The 20,121-nt window shown below is 50.5% G+C and overlaps 2 protein-coding genes across 6 annotated transcripts in view; one reads left to right on the forward strand and one right to left on the reverse strand.

Moving 5' to 3' along the window:
• Positions 1-1,046: 1,046 nt before the first annotated feature.
• On the reverse strand, positions 1,047-12,901 carry Odf3l1 (outer dense fiber of sperm tails 3-like 1). Of its 5 annotated transcripts, XM_006511248.3 has the most exons (6): positions 12,809-12,901; positions 4,891-4,996; positions 4,047-4,175; positions 3,131-3,241; positions 2,345-2,458; positions 1,047-1,682 (listed from the first exon to the last, which is right to left on the reverse strand). In XM_006511248.3, exons 2-6 carry the CDS (start codon positions 4,973-4,975, stop codon positions 1,201-1,203), a joined length of 921 nt encoding a protein of 306 aa, XP_006511311.1. In that variant the 5' UTR covers positions 4,976-4,996; positions 12,809-12,901; the 3' UTR covers positions 1,047-1,200. The 5 variants fall into 5 exon arrangements, with proteins under 5 accessions (XP_006511311.1, XP_006511314.1, XP_006511313.1 ...); XM_006511251.3 differs by lacking the exons at positions 4,891-4,996; positions 12,809-12,901 and adding an exon at positions 4,314-4,421; XM_006511250.3 differs by lacking the exons at positions 4,891-4,996; positions 12,809-12,901 and adding an exon at positions 4,267-4,421.
• Positions 12,902-17,494: 4,593 nt separating this feature from the next.
• Positions 17,495-20,121, forward strand: part of Cspg4 (chondroitin sulfate proteoglycan 4) — a 34,767-nt gene continuing 32,140 nt past the window's right edge. The window contains exon 1 of the mRNA NM_139001.2: positions 17,495-17,668. Within this exon, the coding sequence (NP_620570.2) occupies positions 17,581-17,668 (88 nt within the window). The 5' untranslated portion in view covers positions 17,495-17,580. The remainder of the gene's footprint in view (positions 17,669-20,121) is intronic.

Consider the following 20,121-nt stretch of genomic DNA (forward strand, 5'->3'; position numbering starts at 1 on the left):
CAAGAACTGGCAGGTGTCTATTTGGAAGGCTCCAGCCTGCAGGTGCCTATCACCCAGAAGCTGGTGGAGCCAGGCCTGGCCTTGAAGACTAAAGCAGTGCTGCCCTCTTCTGGCCACACTGCCATCCGTCCTCTGCCAGGCTGAGCTACTGAGACTAGGGACATAGTGAGTGAGTGAGTGACTCTCCAAAGATAGCGTGTGACACTCAAACCCCCTCCCAGGATCCCACAGGCTGACCACAGCCTCCAGCAACTGGCAGGCTTTCTCTAACTGCTCAAAGTCAAGGAATACAGTGTCTTCACTGGGTGTAGTGTTATGCGCTAATCCCACACTTGGAAGGCTAAGGAGAGTTTAGGCTACAAGACTAACAAACAAAACCACTGTCCCAGCTGGGCAATGGTGGCGCATGCCTTTAATCCCAGCACTTGGGAAGCAGAGGCAGGTGGATTTCTGAGTTCGAGGCCAGCCTAGTTTACAAAAGTGAGTTCCAGGACAGCCAGGGCTATACAGAGAAACCCTGTCTCGACACCCCCCCCCCCAAAAAAAGAAAAAAACCACTGTCCCATCTATCTAAAGCTCTCAGAGTATGCCTGGAGCTCCTTACTTGAGCAACGCCTCAGCTTGCATCCTTTGGTCACCCTGTGTGCTGTCTCTCTACCACTGCCTGCTCCCAACAGTTTCCACGTGTCCATTTGGATTTTTTTTTTTCCCAAGCCATTTTGGCCATGCCCTGGCTCCACTGTTCCTACCTTGGGAACTGGTTAGTTTGCATCTAACCAGGGACCAGAGATACAGCCCTAGAACTGGGGGAGTTTAGACTTCATCCAGGGCCATCCCCAGTCCTGTTGGCAAGGGACTATTAGACCCAGAGACGAGGGGGAAAACCACACAGCGTGTCAGTAGCCACGCTCAGATGGACCTGCCCAGGAGCCCTGGAGGTCACCTAGTGGCCAGCATGGAAACCCAGATAAACTTACCAAAGATCCCCAGCCCCTCATCCATAGCAAGGCCCAGAGGAAGCAGCTGAGAGTGTTTGCAAAACAAAGGAATGAATAAACAAAAATATTTATCCAATGCCTCTGCATTCTGGCCACTCAGCAGGCACCAGCTCTGCTACCAGAATCCACGGTCAAGTTGCTCAATGTGTTCTAGGAAAATAGCATGTGAGGCAGGAGGGAGGAGCATGCAACAGCAGAGACCTCAGTCACAAATGTCCACAATCAGTGGGCACAAGTGGGGTGAATGTTTGATGCCCATGGTGAAGGCAGGTATGCGGGGTTTGTGCACAGTGACCGGCTGGATGTCGTGGGAGCCAGGGCCAGGCCGATGCGTGTGGTCCAAAGGACAGCCAAAGCGCTTGGCCATGCTAAACAAAGGGCTGCGGTTCTGGTAGACGGATGGCTCAGGTCGGGTATGCATAGCAGGTCCGGGACCTCCTGCTATATTCTCCTTGTGGAACCAATTCTTGTTTGTGGAAGCCAGACTATAGGAAGGGGCAGCTCGGAAGACAGGGATGTTGGTCCCCAGAGTGACTGGCAGCTGGTACTGGTTAGGAGCAGGGTTGGGATCCATCACTCTATATGGACACCGGTAGCCAAAAGTGTACTGGGGAGGCTGACGTTCCCCAGAGGGTCGAGTCTTCTCAAGGTTGTACTTGCAGGAGGCTGGCATGCAATTTATGCCTGAAAATAAGGAAAGTGGAGAGAGCCTCACAACTCCTGATACCAGCTGCTGGGTCACAAAGAGAGCTGAGTTCTTGCCCAACTCTAGGGCCTTCAAATAGTGCAGCAGCAGACCTGGGTCATTAGGATTACATGGGACTGTGAGCAGGGAAAGGGCACTAAGACAGTCCTCAGGATGGCGACATTGTTGTATACAAAAGCCATCACTGTCATTGTAGCAATAATTCCTTGGCAGTCAACATTATGGCATTGCCTGTGTCCCATGACAGGACCAGGAAATTTTCTTTAGGTCACTAGATATGTGAACTCATTAGCATGATTGACAAGAGCCCTGTGACATCACAACACAATGTATATTAATGTATATTATCACTGGGGTCTATGAATGGAAACAGGGACACATGCATAGTAATGGCAACATTGTGTCCATTTTCTCTTTTTAAAGACAGTTACTATGTAACCCTGGCTGGCCTGGAACAGGTTGTGTAGGCCAAGCTATCCTACCTCTGCTTTCCAACTGCTTTGACATTTGTGTCTTAATGTGTATTGAGATGCCAGTAGTCTCGGGTATGCCCTGCTTTGTCCCTTTCCAGGTGCTAAGGATGGACAACACACACACACAGCTCATCCTCCCAATGACCCACTTTCCCAAACAATCTTACGTGGATTGGAGATGCGCTCCTCCATGGGGACCTGGGGGCAGGTGGATATTCCAAAACGAGTTACTTTGGGATTCAAGAAATAGCAAGGTCCGGGGCTGTTTATGTCTATGATCCCTGCAAGGGACAAAAAAAGAGCTGGTCTGTTACAGCTGCCACCCCAGCAAGGGCTCCCTTCAGACTCCTCTGACTCTTAGCTGTCTGTGGACTTTGATTTCCTTATCTGTAAAATGGGACCTTTTGTGCAAGACTGCCAGAGGCTGCTGGCAGTACCACAGTGTGATCAGTCTCCTACCACAGACACATCCGGATTCGTGCCAAGGGCAGTGACAACCACTGCAGCTACTGTGAGTATTGAGAAAGGGCTCAGCCCCAGCCAAGAAACCTCTGCCAAAGGGATGTTAAGGCGTGGGGGGGGGGGCAGTCACCCTAGACCTCAGGGCCCCAAACACACGACCATATCCCCGCCCAGCCTCTCATCTCACTGGGCTTGGCTGTCAGCCACAGGTCATCGCTGACCACTACAAGCTTCCGCAGCAGAATAAGTGACACCAGAGCCAAAGAGCCCCAGGGAAAGAGAGCCCTGCTCTGCCAGTGACAGGCCCGTGCCCCTCAGCTCCCTGGGTAGGGATCTGCCTGATCTACCTTCAGATGGTGTGGGTCCACTTAGGAAATCTTACTGGCTTCTTTCTGTCTCCATCTTCACCAGCCACAGCCCCCAGTGGCCTGTGGCAGCAACCTTGGACATTAGACCCGACCCTTAAGGGACAGACAGTGGGGACTGCTCACGTTTCTTAGTGTGCCGTGTATGCAGACTGTAAGCTGGCTCCTGGAACATGGAGATGTCATGGGCTATATAGCCAGTACAGGATGACCGGAGGTACTTGGCAGGCCCTGGACCTGGGAGGACAAACAAGACAACCTTTAGCCTCAGCCCTCGGCCCACGGTGAGAACACAGGGGGCTTTGCTCTGGCTAAAGGCATACTGCCACAGAGCTGGGTATCAGCTGGTTCCCTACAAGGTAGTATGCAGAGATAAAAGGCAATTTCCTGTGGATCCAGCTCACTGTAAGAGAGAGGCAACAGTCATAGTCAACGGGGAACTTGGTATCGAGACTCATGCTAAGCACTTGATATGGTTATTTCAGTTGAGCCTCTAGACAACCTTATTAAGACAGATACTTTCATCTTTTTCCATCTTACAGATAACAATACTGAGGCTAAGAAATAATCACTCTATCCAGCCACAGTAACTGGCGATGTGAGACTCAAGAGAGCCCAAACATTCCATCATTCACCACGCTAAGACACTTCCCAATAATCAGTCAGTGACAACTTAGTGAGAATTCATTCGCCTGGTCTCCGCTTGAAGGAAATAGAAATCACTAAAGGCAGGGCTGGTGACTTGGCTGAGTGGTCGAGCCCTCGCCTGTAACGTATGGGCCCCAGGGTTCAGTCGCTAGCACCCTGAAAGGTAAAAACCAAGCTAAAAGTTCCTAATCCTTTTCCCCGAAACATGCTGTATGCCCCTATGTCCTGACCTTCTTCCAGCATCTCAGAGCCAGTGGGTGGGCTTAGCTTGGAGGTTCAGGTTGTGCTAAGGTCCTGAGGAGTGTTTGCTGGGGTTTCACTGGAGGCAAGGCTGGCAGGCAAGGCCTTCAGCAGCAGGCTAGCAGAGCGGGCCCTAGGATAGGGCTGCTCTCACCTTTGATTGTGGCCATGATGACAGGGGTCTGCTTGATTTCATGCCATGAGGGCACCTCTTCCTCCTTCTCTGGGTGCTGTGCGTAGAACACATAGTTCCTGGACCCCTTGGACTGCTTCATAGTGAAGGCTGAGAGAAAATAGTAGCGGTTACAAGCAGTGCCTGAGAAGCCGGGAGCCAGTACCCCTGCCCAGGCCCCTCTATTCACTCCCCACCCCACTTCAGAGACACCGAGACAGCTAGGGGAGGGGCTGTGTGAGAAGATGCCTCGGCTCAACAGCTGAAGCCACCACAGAAGTGCAGCCAGTACAGGAGGCGGGGGTCGGGCCCCAGTGGCTGGAGTGGAGGATGATGTCACATCGAAGCAGAACTTGGACTGTGAGGCCCGGAGTGTTTATTTCTCCCGTTGCCGTGGTGCCTGAACTGTGGTATGGCAGCTCTCTGCTGAGAGCCCAGATACAGAAAAATTCAGCTCCATGTCCTCTCATATATCCAACCAGGCTGAATGCCCTGGGCGTTCCCCAATACCCCTGGTCTGGGAAGGGAGTAGTGAATGACATGGACCCTGAGCCAGCTGCTCACTACCAGTAGGTGTTTTATAATTGGGGACAGGGACAGAAAGGTTGAGTGGGTCCTGGGCGAAGAGTTCCTGCCCACTCCTGCAGCTCCTGTCCCCCTGTCCTTTCCACCTATCTCCTCTAGACTCTGGGTAAGTCCTCTCTTCTACCAGTCTACTTCTGTAAGCTAACCTATTTCCCACTAAGGTCTCTCACAGCCCCTTCCCAGACTCTTTGCCAAAGCACGATATCATTAAAGATCCACATCTAGCTAAAGGAATACTTACCTAATGGTAGTGTTCCAGACACAGTGTGGGGAACAAGCAGGATGATAAAGGGCTCACACTGGGGTCCACAGCAGTAGGTTCCCATGACTTTGTAGAGAGCACACCTCTGAAGGAGGATGTTAGGAAATATGAGTGTCAGAGGCTATGCAGTCTCCATGTGACAGAGGGATGAGCCCCAGTCTAGGAAAATCCCAGAGATGGCTTCAGCCTAAGAGCCCAGAGGGACCCAGGACCCAGCCTTACATCCACCACTGGGATTAGATCTGAGCCAGGTTAAGAAAGGTCTCTGTCTGTCATAGGAATTAAAGGATGAATGGTAGTCTGTCACCACCCCAGTGTAGACACTGAGGCCACAGTGACAGGAGAGGAAGCAGAACACAAAATGCAGGAATCTCTTCAGGTCAGTCTCACTGTTCAGAGAGCTGCCATTGTGGTGCTCTGAACTCTAGGCATCCGCCAAGTGCAGCCATCATCAGGCATGCTGGGAAGTCAAGAGTCTTGGGGACAGAAAGGCTCAGAACAGAGCAGGCTCCCAGCCACCAGCAGCAGCCCCTCTGCTGGGGACCACGTCTCATTTCACCCCACCCTGTAAGCACTCCGGGCCACCCCCTCTCCCCTGCCTGGTGGTACTCCAAGTGCTTCCTTCCCAGGGGTCTGTTCTGTTCCTGTCACAGGCCTTCATACACAGCTTTCTTGAGGAAATGGGTTTCTTCACCTTCAGCTGGCCCAAGTTGCTCACTTCTGTGGCATGCACTCTGCCTCTGATGGAGTCTGGGATCCCCTGAAGCAGGCCCCTTGGCTGCTTCAGGCCCAAGATGATAGCTCTTCCATTCACGGCCTTGGTCACATGAGTTCCAGTATCCACCTGTTCCTCACAACACGGTGGCAGCCCTGGTTCATGGCTACCTCCTAACTCCTACCATGACTTGGTAACTTTGGCCCACCTAAGACCCACTCCCCAATCAATGCACAGTCCTCCTCATGCACCAAGACCTCTGCCAAGTCCCTCCCAAACCCTGTTCCCAGCAGTGGTCCTGGGCTTTTATTACCTCCCACAACACCAACTGCCACCTCCCTAGAAAGAGCCCTCCGTTTCCTACTCCCCAGCAGTCTTTATGTACCAGACCAATGAGCTCCTGCCTCTTCCTCCTCCTCCTCTTCCTCCTCCTCCTCCTCACCCTCAGAGCTCTCAGCCTTGGATTTGGCAACCTCATTGAGCCTCACCTAGAAGCAGCTTGCTCTGCTGTCCCCAGATACTATCCCAGCATGCCTCACTCCCCTCCATAAGACTGGACCTCCATGCAGTTCCTACCCACCTGCACAAGTGAAAACAGAGACTGTGAAGTGCTGGAGCTGCAGGCCTCTCAACAAGGCCTGCCCAATTCCACTTTCCCTGGAAGCTATGGCTGCTCTTCCAATTTCCACATCTACTGGCAACTCTTTTTTTTTTTTTTTTTAAATTATAAGTAAGTACACTGTAGCTGTCTTCAGACACTCCAGAAGAGGGCATCAGATTTCGTTACGGATGGTTGTGAGCCACCATGTGGTTGCTGGGATTTGAACTCGGGACCTTCGGAAGAGCAGTCGGCGCTCTTAACCATCTTAACCAGCCCTTCTACTGGCAACTCTTATCACCTCTGATAGCCAAGGTCCCTTCCACCTGTTAAAAGCTCTGCCTCTAGGGCCTAAAGAGATGGCTCACTGGCTAAGAACACTTCCAGTTCCTCCAGAGGGCTGGGGTTCAGCTCCCAGAACCCACATCAGGTAGCTCATAGCCACCCATAGCTACAGTTCCAGGGGATCCAATACTCTCTTCTACCATCTAAGCCCTGCATGCATGGTGTACATAAACATACATTCAAGCATACACACACAGTTATAAAATGAATAAATAATCTCTAAAAATAAAAGCAACCCTGCCCTTGAGCCCACACATGTCTCTGTACCTACCTGTCTGTCTCTGCCATTTCACAGACCCATTTACTCAAAGGGTGTTTTCTCTGTGGTGGCCAGTCTGCCTCTCTTTTCTCCTTGACTCACTGAAAGCTGGCTTTAGGCCCGTTGCTCCACCCAAGCTAAGTTGGATGAGATGCCCACAGACCTGCACGCAGATGCTAAACACAGTAGACTCTTGGCAACCTCTTCTGACTTGGCCACTTGGTAGCATTGAACCAACACTGCTGACCACTCCTCCTGCTTCACAAGACCCTCTCCCAGCTCCAAGATCTTCTCCTGGTTTTCCTTCCCTGGTTTCCACTGTTCCTTTACTGGCTTGCTTCTGGGTCTTCTTCCTCACCCCGACCTTTCAGTATTGGCAAAAGCTTATTAATCACAAAAATGGAAAACAGTAACTTTGCCTGGACGCAGTCTGGCAGGCTCAGCCTCAACCAGGTGACACATGTGATGAAGATCAGTGGGTAAAGTACTTACGATGCAAGCGTGAGGAGCTGAGCCTGGACTCCCAGGATCCTCATGAAAAGCTGGGTGACACAGTGCGTGCCTGTAATCCAGCACTGGGGAGGAGTGCCTGGCCCTTCAGCTTACCTGATCAGTGAGCTTCAGGTCCAATGAGAGAAGGTGAGGAGCAATAGAAAAAGCTACCCAATGGTGACTGACCTCTGGCTTCTACACAGATGTATAGTGTATGTACATCTCACACAGAAGCTGTTATCATTTTATTATTGTGTGTTGTATGGGTGCGTGCATGCTACAGAGGATAACACAGAGTCAGTGTTCTACTTCTACCATGGGATTCAGGTCATCAAGTTAGTGAGTGCTTCTACCCACTATACTATCTTGGTTTGCTGAGGGGAGGTTGGGTACAGGTCTGACCATGTAGCCCAGGCTGTCCTGGAACTTGCCATGTAGACCAGGTGGGCCTCGAACTCATAGATATTGCTTGCCTCTGCCTCCTGAGTGCTGTGTCTAAAGTCACGTGCCACCACTCATTCTACAATATTTTTAAATTAAAAACCAAAACAAAGACAAACAACACACAATCCCACCAAGGAAAACGCTGGTGCCTCCTAGAAGGATACACCAGGAGACCACAACACCGCTCTGTTGTGTTTCCCAAAGATAAAAATCTGACCACAAGAATACCAGACAAACTGACTGGTCCACAAGATAAAAACTGACCTGGAGTCAAAAAACAAGAACAAAACCTGCCAATATCCCAGAAAACAAAGAAATCCTAAAGAACTGTGACAGATTTGTAAAAACTCAAAAACCCAGACAGCTCAATGCAACATGGAAGGGAGAGCTTGCTTTTGTTTTCTTATTTATTTTTATTTTATATACGTTGGTGTTATACTTGTATGTGAAGGTGTCAGACCCTATGGAACTGGAGTTATAGGCAGGTACTAGGAATCGAACTGGGGACCTCTGGAAAAGCAGCCAGTGCACTTAACCACTGAGCCATCGCTCCAGCCCTGGCAGGGCTTGCTTTTGATGATGTCAGGAAAATTGGCCAAAGCAGAAATAAATCTATGGCTTATTTCAAAATGTAGCCATGTTTATTTCCTGGTCAATCATTGTATTCCTAAAAGGGAAGGTCTTTGTTCTTAGAAAACACTGACTTGTTTAAAGAAAAATTATGGAAACAAAAGATAGATAGATAGATAGATAGATAGATAGATAGATAGATAGATAGATAGATGCATACATATATAGATTAAAATAAAAAGCATCTGCCTTCCAACACTTAGGAGGCAAAGGCAGGCAGAATTCTGAGTTTGAAACCAGACTGGAGTAAACTAATGTATAGAGTGGACCAGAATAACCAAGGCCGCATAGAGACCTTGTCTCAAAACAAACAAACAAAGGTGTGGTAAAATATTAACCCTTGGGAAATCTAGGCAAAGGGTATGTGAGAACTATTTGCAATAATCTTGCCACTTCTATGTAAGTCTAAAACTATATACAGTAAAAAAAAAAAAAATCAAAGAAAAAAAAATATCAAGTAAAGAACTTTGGACCCAAGTTGGAGTTTTCAGAACCCACAGAAAGCCAGCCTCAGTAGCATGTGTTTACAATCCTTGGCTCCCACATCACAATGAGAGGCCGAGGCAGAAGAATCCCAAGAAGTTGGGGACACACGCACTCACAGACACACACACACACACACACACACACACACACACACACACGAGAGAGAGAGAGAGAGAGAGAGAGAGAGAGAGAGAGAGAGAGAGAGATGGGGAGTGGGGTGGGGGAGAGACTTAAAAAACAGTCAGTACTGTCAGTACTGGTGTCTGCAGGCTCAGACCTGGATCTTTGTCTCTGCACAAGGCAGTCCCTCTCCTCTTGTGGCTTTAATCCCATTCATCAACAATTCCTCATCATTTCTCCATCCTTCCTACATTCCCAGCAGCGTTAGGCTCATGCCTGCCCCGTGTCATTTGGAGTTCACACTCTGCAAAAGCAACATGCCCAGCTCACCCTGTAGCTTAGGATGACCTTGAACTTCTGGTCCTCCTGTCTCTACCCCCAAGTGCTCAAATTCACAGTGTGAGCACCGCTACGTCTGGTTTTATTCCGTTCCTCTGATCAAACCCAGGACTTTGCACATGCTAAACAAGCCTTCTACCAACTGAGCTACAACCCTAACCTCCAAAGAACTTCTTGTGAGCTGTCCCCACCCCCAGCGAGTCTCAGTGTGTCATGCCCGCCCCCATTCATCTCAGTGCCCGAACCTTGGGCTTGTCCAGCACCTTCTGTCCTTACTGCCAATTACCAGCTCACATTGGAAAGCTTATAAATCCCAAAATCCTGACTCCTACAATTGGTCACCCCAGTATCCCCAATGCCCCGCTCTTGCATCGTGCCTAGTATCTGGTCTACGTTTGCGAAATATTTCTTGAGAGGTGGGATGAACCTGTTGATAAACTGCCTGCCATGCACTCATATCACCTGAGCTCAGGTCCCCAGCACCTGGTGAAAGCCAGGCACAGATGTGACCTGGATACCTTCAGTGATGAGGGGCAGGGGCTGAGGACAGAGAACTCTTAGGCAGGTTATTTTATCCAAACCAGGTTCAGTGACAAACCCTGTGTTAAAAAGCTCCAGATGGCAGTGGAGTGGCTAGAGAAATGACTCAGGAGCTAAGCTCTTCCAGAGGACCTGAGTTCTGTTGGCAGCACCCATGTCATTGGCTCACAGCTGCCTGTAACTCCAGCTGCAGCAGATCTGACATCCTCGGCTGACCTCTGTCAACACCGTCTCACATGTGGCAGCCATTCACACAGATACATAAATGATGAGAGAGAGAGAAGAGCAAAACTAAGCTGAAGGGGCTGCCTCGACAGCCCAGTGGGTAAAGACACTTGCCACTGATTTGAACCCTGGGACCCAAGACCCAAATAGCAGGAGAGAAACTATTCCTGGAAGTGGTCCTCTGACCTCCACTCCTGTGCTGCTGTACATACACACACACACACACACACACACACACACACACACACACACACACACACATTAAAAATGAAATGGACATCTGGGCAGTGGTAACAAGTGCCTTTAATCTCAACATTTGGAAGGCAGAGGCAGGTGGATTTCTGTGACTTCAAGGCCAGTTTGGTCTACAGAGTGAATTCCAGGACTGCCAAAGCTGTCAGAAAAACCCTGTCTCTGAGAGCCTGGAGAGATGGCTCAGTGGTTAAGAGCACTGACTGCTCTTCCAGAGGTCCTGAATTCAAATCCCAACAAGCACATGGTGGCTCATAACCATCTGTAATGGGATTTGATGCCCTCTTCTAGTGTGTCTGGTGAGAGCAATGGTGTACTCATGTAAATAAATAAATCTTAAAAAAAAAAAAAGAATAGAAAAGAAACCTGTCTCAACAAAACAAACAGGCTGGAGAGATGGCTCAGTGGTTAAGAGCACTGACACAATAGTTCCAAAAGTCCTGAGTTCAATCCCAGCACCCACATGGTGGCTCACAACTATCTGTAAAGGGGTCTTCTGGTATATTTGAAGACAGCTACAGTGTACTCATATTCATAAAAATAAATCTTAACAAACAAAAAAGGTGGACAGCAATTAAATAAGGCATCTGATGTTGAACTCTGATCTCATCATGCATGTGTGCACACACACATGTTCCCACATATGCACTCACATGAACACATGAATAAACAACATATAAGCATACACCAAGAGAAAAAATATTTGGGGGCTGCCAGCACAGGTCAGGAGTGGAAGAATGCGTGTCTAGCTTGTTTGAGACCTGAATTTAACTCTCAGCAGAGGGGATGGAGGAATGCTGTTGGAGTAAGTTAATTCATTGGCCCACTGATGATCAGAGGAGTGTTGTACGGTCAGCAGGAGCAGAGCATCCTTTCTGGGTACAAACCCAGGTCTAACTCACTCACTGGTCTATCCTTGGCAGGCAGCTGTGCAATAAGTATTAAACTATTATCTAGTGTCACAAAACAGCTTACTACAGGAACAGCAATCTCCTGTCTCACCCAGTGCCTGGGGTTGAGGAATTTGGGAGAGATCTGGCTTGAGGTTCTAGAGCTTTTGGGAAATGGCAGTCAGAATGGTGGTAGGGCCTGCAGTCATCAGAAAGTATGTTTGGAGCTGGCAGACACACCCAAAGATGGCTCATTCTCCTAAGAGGTGAGTTGGTGCCGGCTGTTAGGGAGAGGCCTCAGCTCCACCCAACATGGTCCTTCCACAGGCTGCCTGTCCTTACAGGATGGCCACTCAGAGCAAAGGAGCAGAGGGAGCAAAGACAAAGCCACCGTGACTTGGCCCTGGAGGCGGTAGTGTCCTCTCTGCCCTGCCTTCTCTGTTCAGGTCATCTCTGTTCATCTAAGGCAGGGACTGCTACAGATGTGGACTGCTGAGGGCATCTTAGACACTGGCTTCTGTGAGGTGGTGTGTGTGCATGTTATATGCATGTATGTATCGGTGTGTTTGCCTGTGCCCGCGGAGGACAGAGGTTAACGTAAGATGTCTTCCTCTATCACTTTTGAACTTACTGTTTTTAAAGGTTTATCTTATTTTTAATCCTGTATATATGTCTGTCTTTGCGGCTCTATGCCATGCATGCAGGAGTACCCCAGGAGGCCTGGAGCCGAAGGTCCAGGTAGTCATAAGCTGCCGGATGTGGGTGCTGGGAATTGAACTCTGGAAGAGTAATGCACCTTCATACCCACTGAGCCATCTCCAACCCCCCTCCACCTTATATATATTTTTTGAGACAGGGTCTCTCACTGAATCTAGAGCTCATCATTGTAAGACAAACTGGCTATCCAGCAAACTCCCAAAAATCTACCTCTCTCTACTTATCAGGACAGGGATCACAGGGAAGCCCATGCTTAGCTTTTTACACTGGTGCTGGGATACAAAATCAGATCCTCCCACTTGTAGACAACTCAGCCCCATCGTGAAGTGTTTCACTCTACAAGGGCAAGTGGTCAACAGCCCAGGGGGCGGGGGGTGGCTGCAGCCGAAGCTGTGCAAGCCTGTATAGACTGCACACTCCTCAGGCTGATGACAGCCCCAACAGCTTGCTCTGTGCCTCTCCTAAGGGAATCCTGAGAGTCCTAAACAAAAAGTGAGACCCTGGCGGAACCTCCAGGCTCTGCCCTTCAGTTTACAAAGCCTCAGTATCTCTGCTGGAGGCCATCATCCCGTACCATAGTGGCTCTGTACAGATGAGGGAAAAGCACAGATAGGTGACATGACTCATGTGAGGCACACAGAAGAGGATTGGCAAGACCCAACTCCTGGCTCCTCACCCCACATTCTTTCCATTTCCCTGCCCAGACCGCCAGCTCAGATCCACATCTAAAGCCCATTGCAAGCTTTGGTCCCAGGCCCAAGCAGGTATTTCTCATCCTTGCAGGAACCCAAAAGAGCCCCTCAAAGGTGCCCAACCCATGCCAGACCCTGAGTGAGTATACTCACAGATTTTCCACCTAGCTGGGGCCCATTCAGCCTCCTTCCGAAGCCTGTCCCTGCAGGCTTCCAATGTCCATTAGGACTGTATGGCAAGGGTTAACAGCATGAACTAATATTTAGAAATAGCGCATCCCAAAGGGAGTCAGCTGTGGCCAGCTGGTCACAGCCACTGAAGCCACAAGTCTTTGCGGACATGGTGTGGCAGGGGAGAGCCTGTTCTGGAGAATCCGAGAAGCCCCGAGAGGGTAACCCCCCCCTGCCCCCACGCTATCGGCCCAATATGGTACAGACGTGGCTTAAAGCCCACCCAGGCTAGATAGGCAAAGCTCCCCACGGGCCTCCCATTCACAGCCTTGCTCCCAAACCAGCAAAGACAACTTTTCAGCTTCTGAAGTGTAATTGCTGGGACTAGCCTGAGCCTGGCTGCCTGCACTTGAAGGAGCCTCACAGGCTCCTTGGCCAAAAAGTGGGAGCGAGACTACTCCTAGCAGAAGCTTAGCCTGAGGCTGCTGCAGAGAAGTTTCTGGTTCTGAGGCTGTAGAGCCGAGGAGCCAATGCCTAAAGCCCATGTCCCCTTGCACAGGGTAGTCTGCGGTCTGTGTCCTGTATGGCAAAGGGCCAGTTCCCTAAGGGCAGGTTCCAAGCAGTTGAAGAACAACGCTGCTCAGACACCACCCCTTTGAGGGCAGAAGCCCACGCCATTTACCAGCAGGCTGGCTTTGGCCACAGGCTCCTTGGGTGGAGCCAGTCGGTCAGAGTGCAAAACACCCAGGCTGAGGGCAGGGTGTGGCTGCCACTGCCAAAGCGGGCATGCTTAGTCCCAGATGCACTGGGGATGGGAGCTAGTAAAAGTGACCAAAAGAGCCTAGCCAGCCTGCAGAGCTACACATTGTTGGGGAAGGAGAAATTGTTTGTCTGTCTGTTGTCTCATTTTCCTAGAGTGCTTGGGGGTCATGGAAGCTTCAGAGGATTTGTAATCCTCTGATTGATAGGTGAGATGTTCAGAGTCATCATCTTCAGCCGGGCGGTGGTGGCGCACGCCTTTAATCCCAGCACTTGGGAGGCAGAGGCAGGCAGATTTCTGAGTTCGAGGCCAGCCTGGTCTACAAAGTGAGTTCCAGGACAGCCAGGACTATACAGAGAAACCCTGTCTCGAAAAAAAAAAGAAAAAGAAAAAACAAAACAAAACAAATAAACAAAAAAACAGAGTCATCATCTTCACTTGTCTCACTGGGTGTCCTGTCCTGTGGAGCGGTGTCATTCTAGAGGGTGGGGAAAGCACTGAGTTAAAACCCCATGGTCTAGCTAGGGAGAAGACTCCATAGAGTTTTCAGACAGAAAAGCACCTGTCGGGGGAAGGTAAGACATGACCAGGGAGATAGGGCACTGGAGTAGTCACGGTGTGTGTCTGGTCGACCCAAGTCAAGGGAAATCATGGCAAAGGTTAGCAGGCAGAAGGGAGGCAAGAGTCAACCCTGAGGATGCCAGGGAGGTTTGGCTCAGCTCTGCCCAAGAGGCTGGGGTGAAAACGACTGGGGAGCTGACACTACCCCACCCAACAGCACACTCTGAGTCAGTGGGAGATGGTCAATCGTTCTAAAGCTACAGGGGGCCTCAATCCTCATGTCTCTGCTGAGCTTCTGTCCGGGGTTCAAGCCTCACGCTACAGACTAACAGAGGGCAAGCATGAATACCCAGAGCCCCAGTGGTCTGGTCTAAAGGACTGAGAGCCTCGGTTTTCTCTTTTGTCCATGAACATGTTTATTTCCCAGGTGAATGATTCTTATTTTCTCTCTGTGTGTGTGTCTCTCTCTCTGTCTCTCTGTCTCTGTCTCTGTCTCTCTCTCTCTCGCTCTCTCTCGGTCTTCCCCCACTTCAGGCTAGTCTGGAAGTAGCTTTATAGTTGAAAATGACCTTGCTTTTCTGTTCTCTTGCCTCCACCTCCTAAGTGTTAGGATTAAAAGCTTATGTAGCTATGTCCACTTTTCTGTCCTTGTTTTTTTTTTTTTTTAAGATTCATTTCAGGGGGTGCGGTGTGATGGCTCAGCGGGTAAGAGCACTGGCTACTCTTCCAGAGGTCCTGAGTTCAATTCCCACATGGTGGCTCACAACAGCAACCACATCTGTAATGGGATCTGATGCCCTCTTCTGGTGTGCATGAAGACAGTGTATTTATATACATAAATAAATAAATAAATCTTTTTTTTAAAAATAAGGTTCATTATAATTGAATTTAATTTTGTGTGTATTTATGTGAATGTATGACATGTATGTATACAGGTACCTATGGAATCTAGAAGAGGATATCAGAGCCCCTGGAACTAGAGCTACAGGTAGTTGTGAGCCCCTCAATGTGGGTGCTGGGAACCAAATTCAGGTCCTATGCAAAAGCAGTGAGCACTTTTAATTGCAGAGCTACCTCTTCACACCATGTCCAGGTTTTATGCACTGCTACAGAGCAAACCCAGGGCTTTTTGATGCTCAGCAGGCACTCTATCAACTGAGCTACATCCCCATCCTACTCCAACCCTTCCCCAGATCCAGTGCTAGAGAGTGAATCCAGGGCCTTGTGCATGCTAGGCAAGTGTTCTGCCACCTAGGCATTCCCCCTGGTAAATGTTTTACAGACTGGGAAACCCCGGCAGAGATGCACAAGCTGGGTCATGAACACAGTGCTTGTTGTATTCTTTTTCTAGGTCTGTTTCTCAACCCCACGGGCAGCAAGGCTGGGGAGGCTCTGAGCTCATCCTGTCTTAAATCTCAGCTGTGGGCTGGGCTGCAGCTACTAGTCTGGAGGCTCCCCAGACAGAGAAGTGATTCCTGGTGGTGGTGGGCAAATAAATCTGTGGGTAGGGGCCGAGCAAGATGCCAGAAGATGGGCGGTATGGGATGGTGCACGTCTCCTCTCTAGTTCCCAATTCATAAAAAGACAAACATTTCCCCTCCCTCTCATTCTTAAAGAGAGAACTCTTCTTCCCCAACCTTCCAAGAAGCCTCCCCTCCCAAACCCTGGATCCATATTTGGACAGTAATTGGCCCTTAATGAGGACCAAGTGTTGTGCTGACTCAGAAGAAGGAAAACAAGAAACAAGGCATAGGCTCACTGTGTCAGGTTCCCCAGGGTGCCTGGATAGTTCCTAAGTCTGTCTAAGTCCCCATAGAATAGCAACAATCAGCTTCTTAGTCCACCTTAACAGGTACTTATTGAACACCTACTGTATGCAACTGCCTACGGAGGGGAAAGTCAAAGGTTCACAGAAGACCCTCCATCAAGGGGAGGATGTGCAGTAGTTGTATACAAACCGTGAAGTACTGGGATGTGCAGAATGAGAGAGGAAGAAGAAAAGGCGATATGAGTTGAACACCTACTGTATGCCAGGCCCTAAGGTAGGCATTTGAGACATATTAAAACACTTAATGCTTATAAATTCAAACTTGTAAGTGAAAAACTGAACCACAGGAAAAAAAGGAGTAGTTAAAGGCCAGTCAAGTAGGAGAATTGGGATCAAGAACACATCAGACCAGGCATGGTAGTAAGAGCACAGAGCATGGGCTCAATGATTCGGCTTGCCCTCGCCTGGATCAACTCACCCAGGCCCTTTAATCCCTCTCAGCCTCAGTTTCTCTATCGAAATGGGGCTCGGTTCTATCAGAAGTCATGAGACGCTGGACTTGTGCTATGATTGTTGCTGCTCAGGGGTAAGGATTGGAAAGAGGGTGCACAGTGGAACGTGGGCACAGCAGGGAGCCCAGTGGAGGGATATGCGTGAAAGAAGAGAGGAACGGGAGTGTTCCTCTATGCGTCTCCTAGAAAAAACCCAGGCCAGGTCCCAATGCAGCTGGGGCTGGCCAAACACAGGCACGGGGAAAAGCCACAGTAACTCTGCTTTTTCCAGCTCCTGGTTGGGACTAGGCAGGCTCTTGCCTGGGAAGGAGCCAGGAGGAGAAGGCCCCAGCCTGAAGCTGTTAGGTAGGAGCTAAATCCAGGGCCAGATTTCCAGGAGGTGGTGGGGCAAGTGAAAACACCAAGATTTGGGGGTCAGGAGGCCTGGGATCCTGGCAGGAAATGGCCAGGCACTACCTTTGACCTTGGATTCTGAGCTGGGCTCCTCCTCCACAAAATGAAGGGAAGGGTGCTCAGCCCCTACCTTGCAGGGTTGTTTTGAAGCATGTGTTACCACAGGGCTGAGCTTCTGCACCACAAGATCCAGACCTCTTGTCTTTACAGGCAGAGAATGTACAGTCTGTGGAAAGAGAAGGGCAAACCCAGAGCCCTGCCTAGCGGTCTGCTTTAGTGGAATCCTCGGGGACCTGTGACCTTGAAGGCACCTAAACCCCTACATCACCGCAAGGGCAGAAGAGGGCTGGCAGCTCTCACTTTTATTTCCCGTTCTCAAGAGATCCTGTCCACAGAGTTCTGGGGGTCTAAAGACTTAAGAGACATTGTCCCAAACCCTTAAAATGGGGCATGGGTCTGCCTTGGCAGGAAAGGTCCTTCAATCCTAACCAGGAGCAAGAGCCCAGCACGGCCCCTTTAAGAAAGTTGGAGGTGGGAGCAGACAGAGGGAGCCCCCGCCCGAAATCTAAGCGCGGGTCTGGCGCCTGCCCCGCCCCCGGAGTTAAGTACTGGACAGCCCTTGCGCCCTAGCCCGTGCGAGGAGCCCTGCTCCCTCGACTTTGGACTTGAATTGCGACTTGCGACTTGCGACTCGGTGCTGTCCAGATTCAGCACGCTCTGTTCCTTCGCCTTACAAGTCCAGGCACCCAGCCCCGCCGCGATGCTTCTCGGCCCGGGACACCCGCTGTCAGCTCCAGCCCTGGCCTTGGCTCTTACCTTGGCCTTGTTGGTCAGATCTACAGCTCCTGGTGAGTGAGGGACTGAGACCCTGCCCCTGCCTAAAGGATCTATATGGGGACTGCACTCATGGTCCCTGATCAAGAGTCCAAGGGCCTATACTTCTTCCCCAGGCTGAGGGTCTGGAAGGAAAGCTGTGATCTCTGTTAATGGGAACTCCGGGTATCCAAGATTGTCTGGTTTTCCTGACCCTAGAAAGTCAGACTCTGAAAAGGGACCCCTGGAGTCAGATTGCCAAGGGTGTGGCTCTGCCCACCCAGGTTGTCTGGGACACTTAGCCACCTCGATGCTATCCATTCTCTTTGCCATACAGGTTTGAGTGACCACAGTGGCTATCAAAGTATACCCAGAGGCAGCATTAAGTGTGCATCCTGACCACAGATACTCTGAGCCAGAAGTGGGGGTGCTGTGAAGTGAGACTCGGAGAGGAGGCACAATGCCCCACCCTGTGTGTGCCCAGCACACCTCTGCCACGGCCTCCTCTAACTGCCTCTGGCTTCCATACTCTCTTTTTGTTCCCAGGGCTGGCTAGCTGGCTTCTGTCCCTACCTCCATCGGCCCGTATACCTTCTTTCCCTCGTGTCTGCTCTCCTCACTGAGAGGACCTGGCTGGTGACAGACAAGACCACCCACTCTCCAGGGCCCAGAGGCAAGGCTGCCACCCCTCAGATATCTCTCTGATAGCCCTGGGACAAACCAGGCCACACCCCCTGTCTCTAGCTCTGGTGTCTGACCAGCAGAGCCTGAGTGAAGAGCACCTTGGTGGGCATCTTGTCTGTCACAATTGTCACAATCCCAGGAACCCTAGCAGTACAACGCTCTTCCTTTCCTGGAGATGAGGTCTGGTTAGACCATGAGATCTGTGGCCTCGGGGCCCCATCTGTCATTACTACCAATGTATGAATCAGGCAGTCAGCCTACATCTTTCAGGACCATTTCCAAGAGCAACTTAAAGCAGAGAAGGAACTTGAGTCTCCCTTCCAGGGGCCCGGACCACACCCTTCTCCCCGTCAGACGGAGGAGACCAGCTCTAAAGAAGGCTATCACGAGGCACCCAGAAGGGAAGTGAGTCAGGGAAGGACCCCTCACTAAGGTGACTCCAGCTAGATCTGGGCTCCTCATCCTCACTGCTCAGACTGCCTTTCCTAAAATCTCACAGTCCCGGAGATGAACAGACATGAGGGATGTGAGGAGGGAACACTGAGGTAGCTGGGCATTTCCAACCAAGAGATGGTTCCCTGCAGGCCCTACCTGCTTGGGCTTCAACCGGGAGCAATTTTTAGACACCATCTTAGCTCTGGCAATGAGAGACATGATGCTAGAACAACACAAAGATGGGCGGGCTGCGTCAGGGTGTGGCCATGCATGCCTGTAATGTCAGTACTGAGGAGGTCGGAGGAAGGGGATTGGTTGCACTGTAGGTTCAAGGCCAGCCTGGGCTGCAGAATGAGTCTCAGATTGGCCTCAGCTAGAGTGAGACCCTGCCTCCAAAACAAGTGGGGGTCGGAGGATAAAAGGGGCAGGGGAAGAAAGGAGGAGAGGAGATGGGGAGGAGGAAGAGAAGGAGGGGAGAGGACTTGTGTTAATTCAGGAGATATAGTGAAGTAAGGTAAAATTCAAAGAGCGGTTTCTAATTGTGTGTGGAAAGATCCAGGTGAAAATGCACAGGAAATCAGAAATGAGATGGGTGGGACAGAGGGGCCAGCCGTCGTCCTTGAGTCAAGCCTTGAAGGGTGGGAAGGGAGTCTGACTCCTGTCTGCGGTCCTCAGCCTGGACAAGAGCAGGAGGTGGGTGTAACGGGGTGTTGAAATAGAAAGGCCAGCAGCCTGACTGGAAGGCATATTTTGAGCACAGGACAGGAAGAGCCATTGAGCTAAAACCTTAAATGGCGAAATGAAGCCCACAGCCTGGGCACCAATGGTTAGAAGAAGGTGCAGCCGAGCCCTGGTTTGTTTTGTAAGATTTAACCCACCCTGGACGTCAGGAAGGACTTGGGCATGGAGAAGGATTGAAACGGCTCGTGTTCTACCCTGTGCCAGACAGCTTCTGCATAACAACCCTGTCACCCCCAACCCAGGCTAGGGGAGCTACGTGGGGGCTGGACTCACAGCCCGGCACCAGGAGTCCAGGGGCCGGTATTTCTTCCCCAGGCTGATCTCTGTTTGTAGGGTCTCCAGCTGTCCCAGGTTGTCTGGTTTTTATGACCCATGATGTCAAACTGCCCAGACCCCTCCTGAGTTCTGGGTGAAGAAAGTGTTATGCCCACTTCTCTTGGAGGCCCTTGGGTTCTCTTGTCCCAGCTGGGGCATACTTGGGTGGCTCCCCTACACCTCTCTGCATTCCAGAGGATCCAGGTCATGGGGTCTGGGAGGCAAGTTTTCTTGGCAACCATCTGGACCAACATCTCAACTGTACAGACAGGAGAAATGAGCCCCCAGAGAGGAAGCAAAAGTCTTAGGCCTT

The sequence above is a fragment of the Mus musculus genome, chromosome 9, assembly GCF_000001635.26.
Source record: "Mus musculus strain C57BL/6J chromosome 9, GRCm38.p6 C57BL/6J".
In the NCBI taxonomy this organism is placed as follows: Eukaryota; Metazoa; Chordata; class Mammalia; order Rodentia; family Muridae; genus Mus; species Mus musculus.

Coding starts and splice junctions, on each gene's coding strand:
- Odf3l1 (XM_006511248.3), bottom strand. CDS start 4,975: ATGGGAACCTACTGCTGTGGACCCCAGTGTGAGCCCTTTATCATCCTG. Junction 2,459..3,130: donor TACACGGCACACTAAGAAAC/GTGAGCAGTCCC, acceptor TGTCCCTTGCAG/GGATCATAGACATAAACAGC. Junction 1,683..2,344: donor GGAGCGCATCTCCAATCCAC/GTAAGATTGTTT, acceptor CCTTATTTTCAG/GCATAAATTGCATGCCAGCC.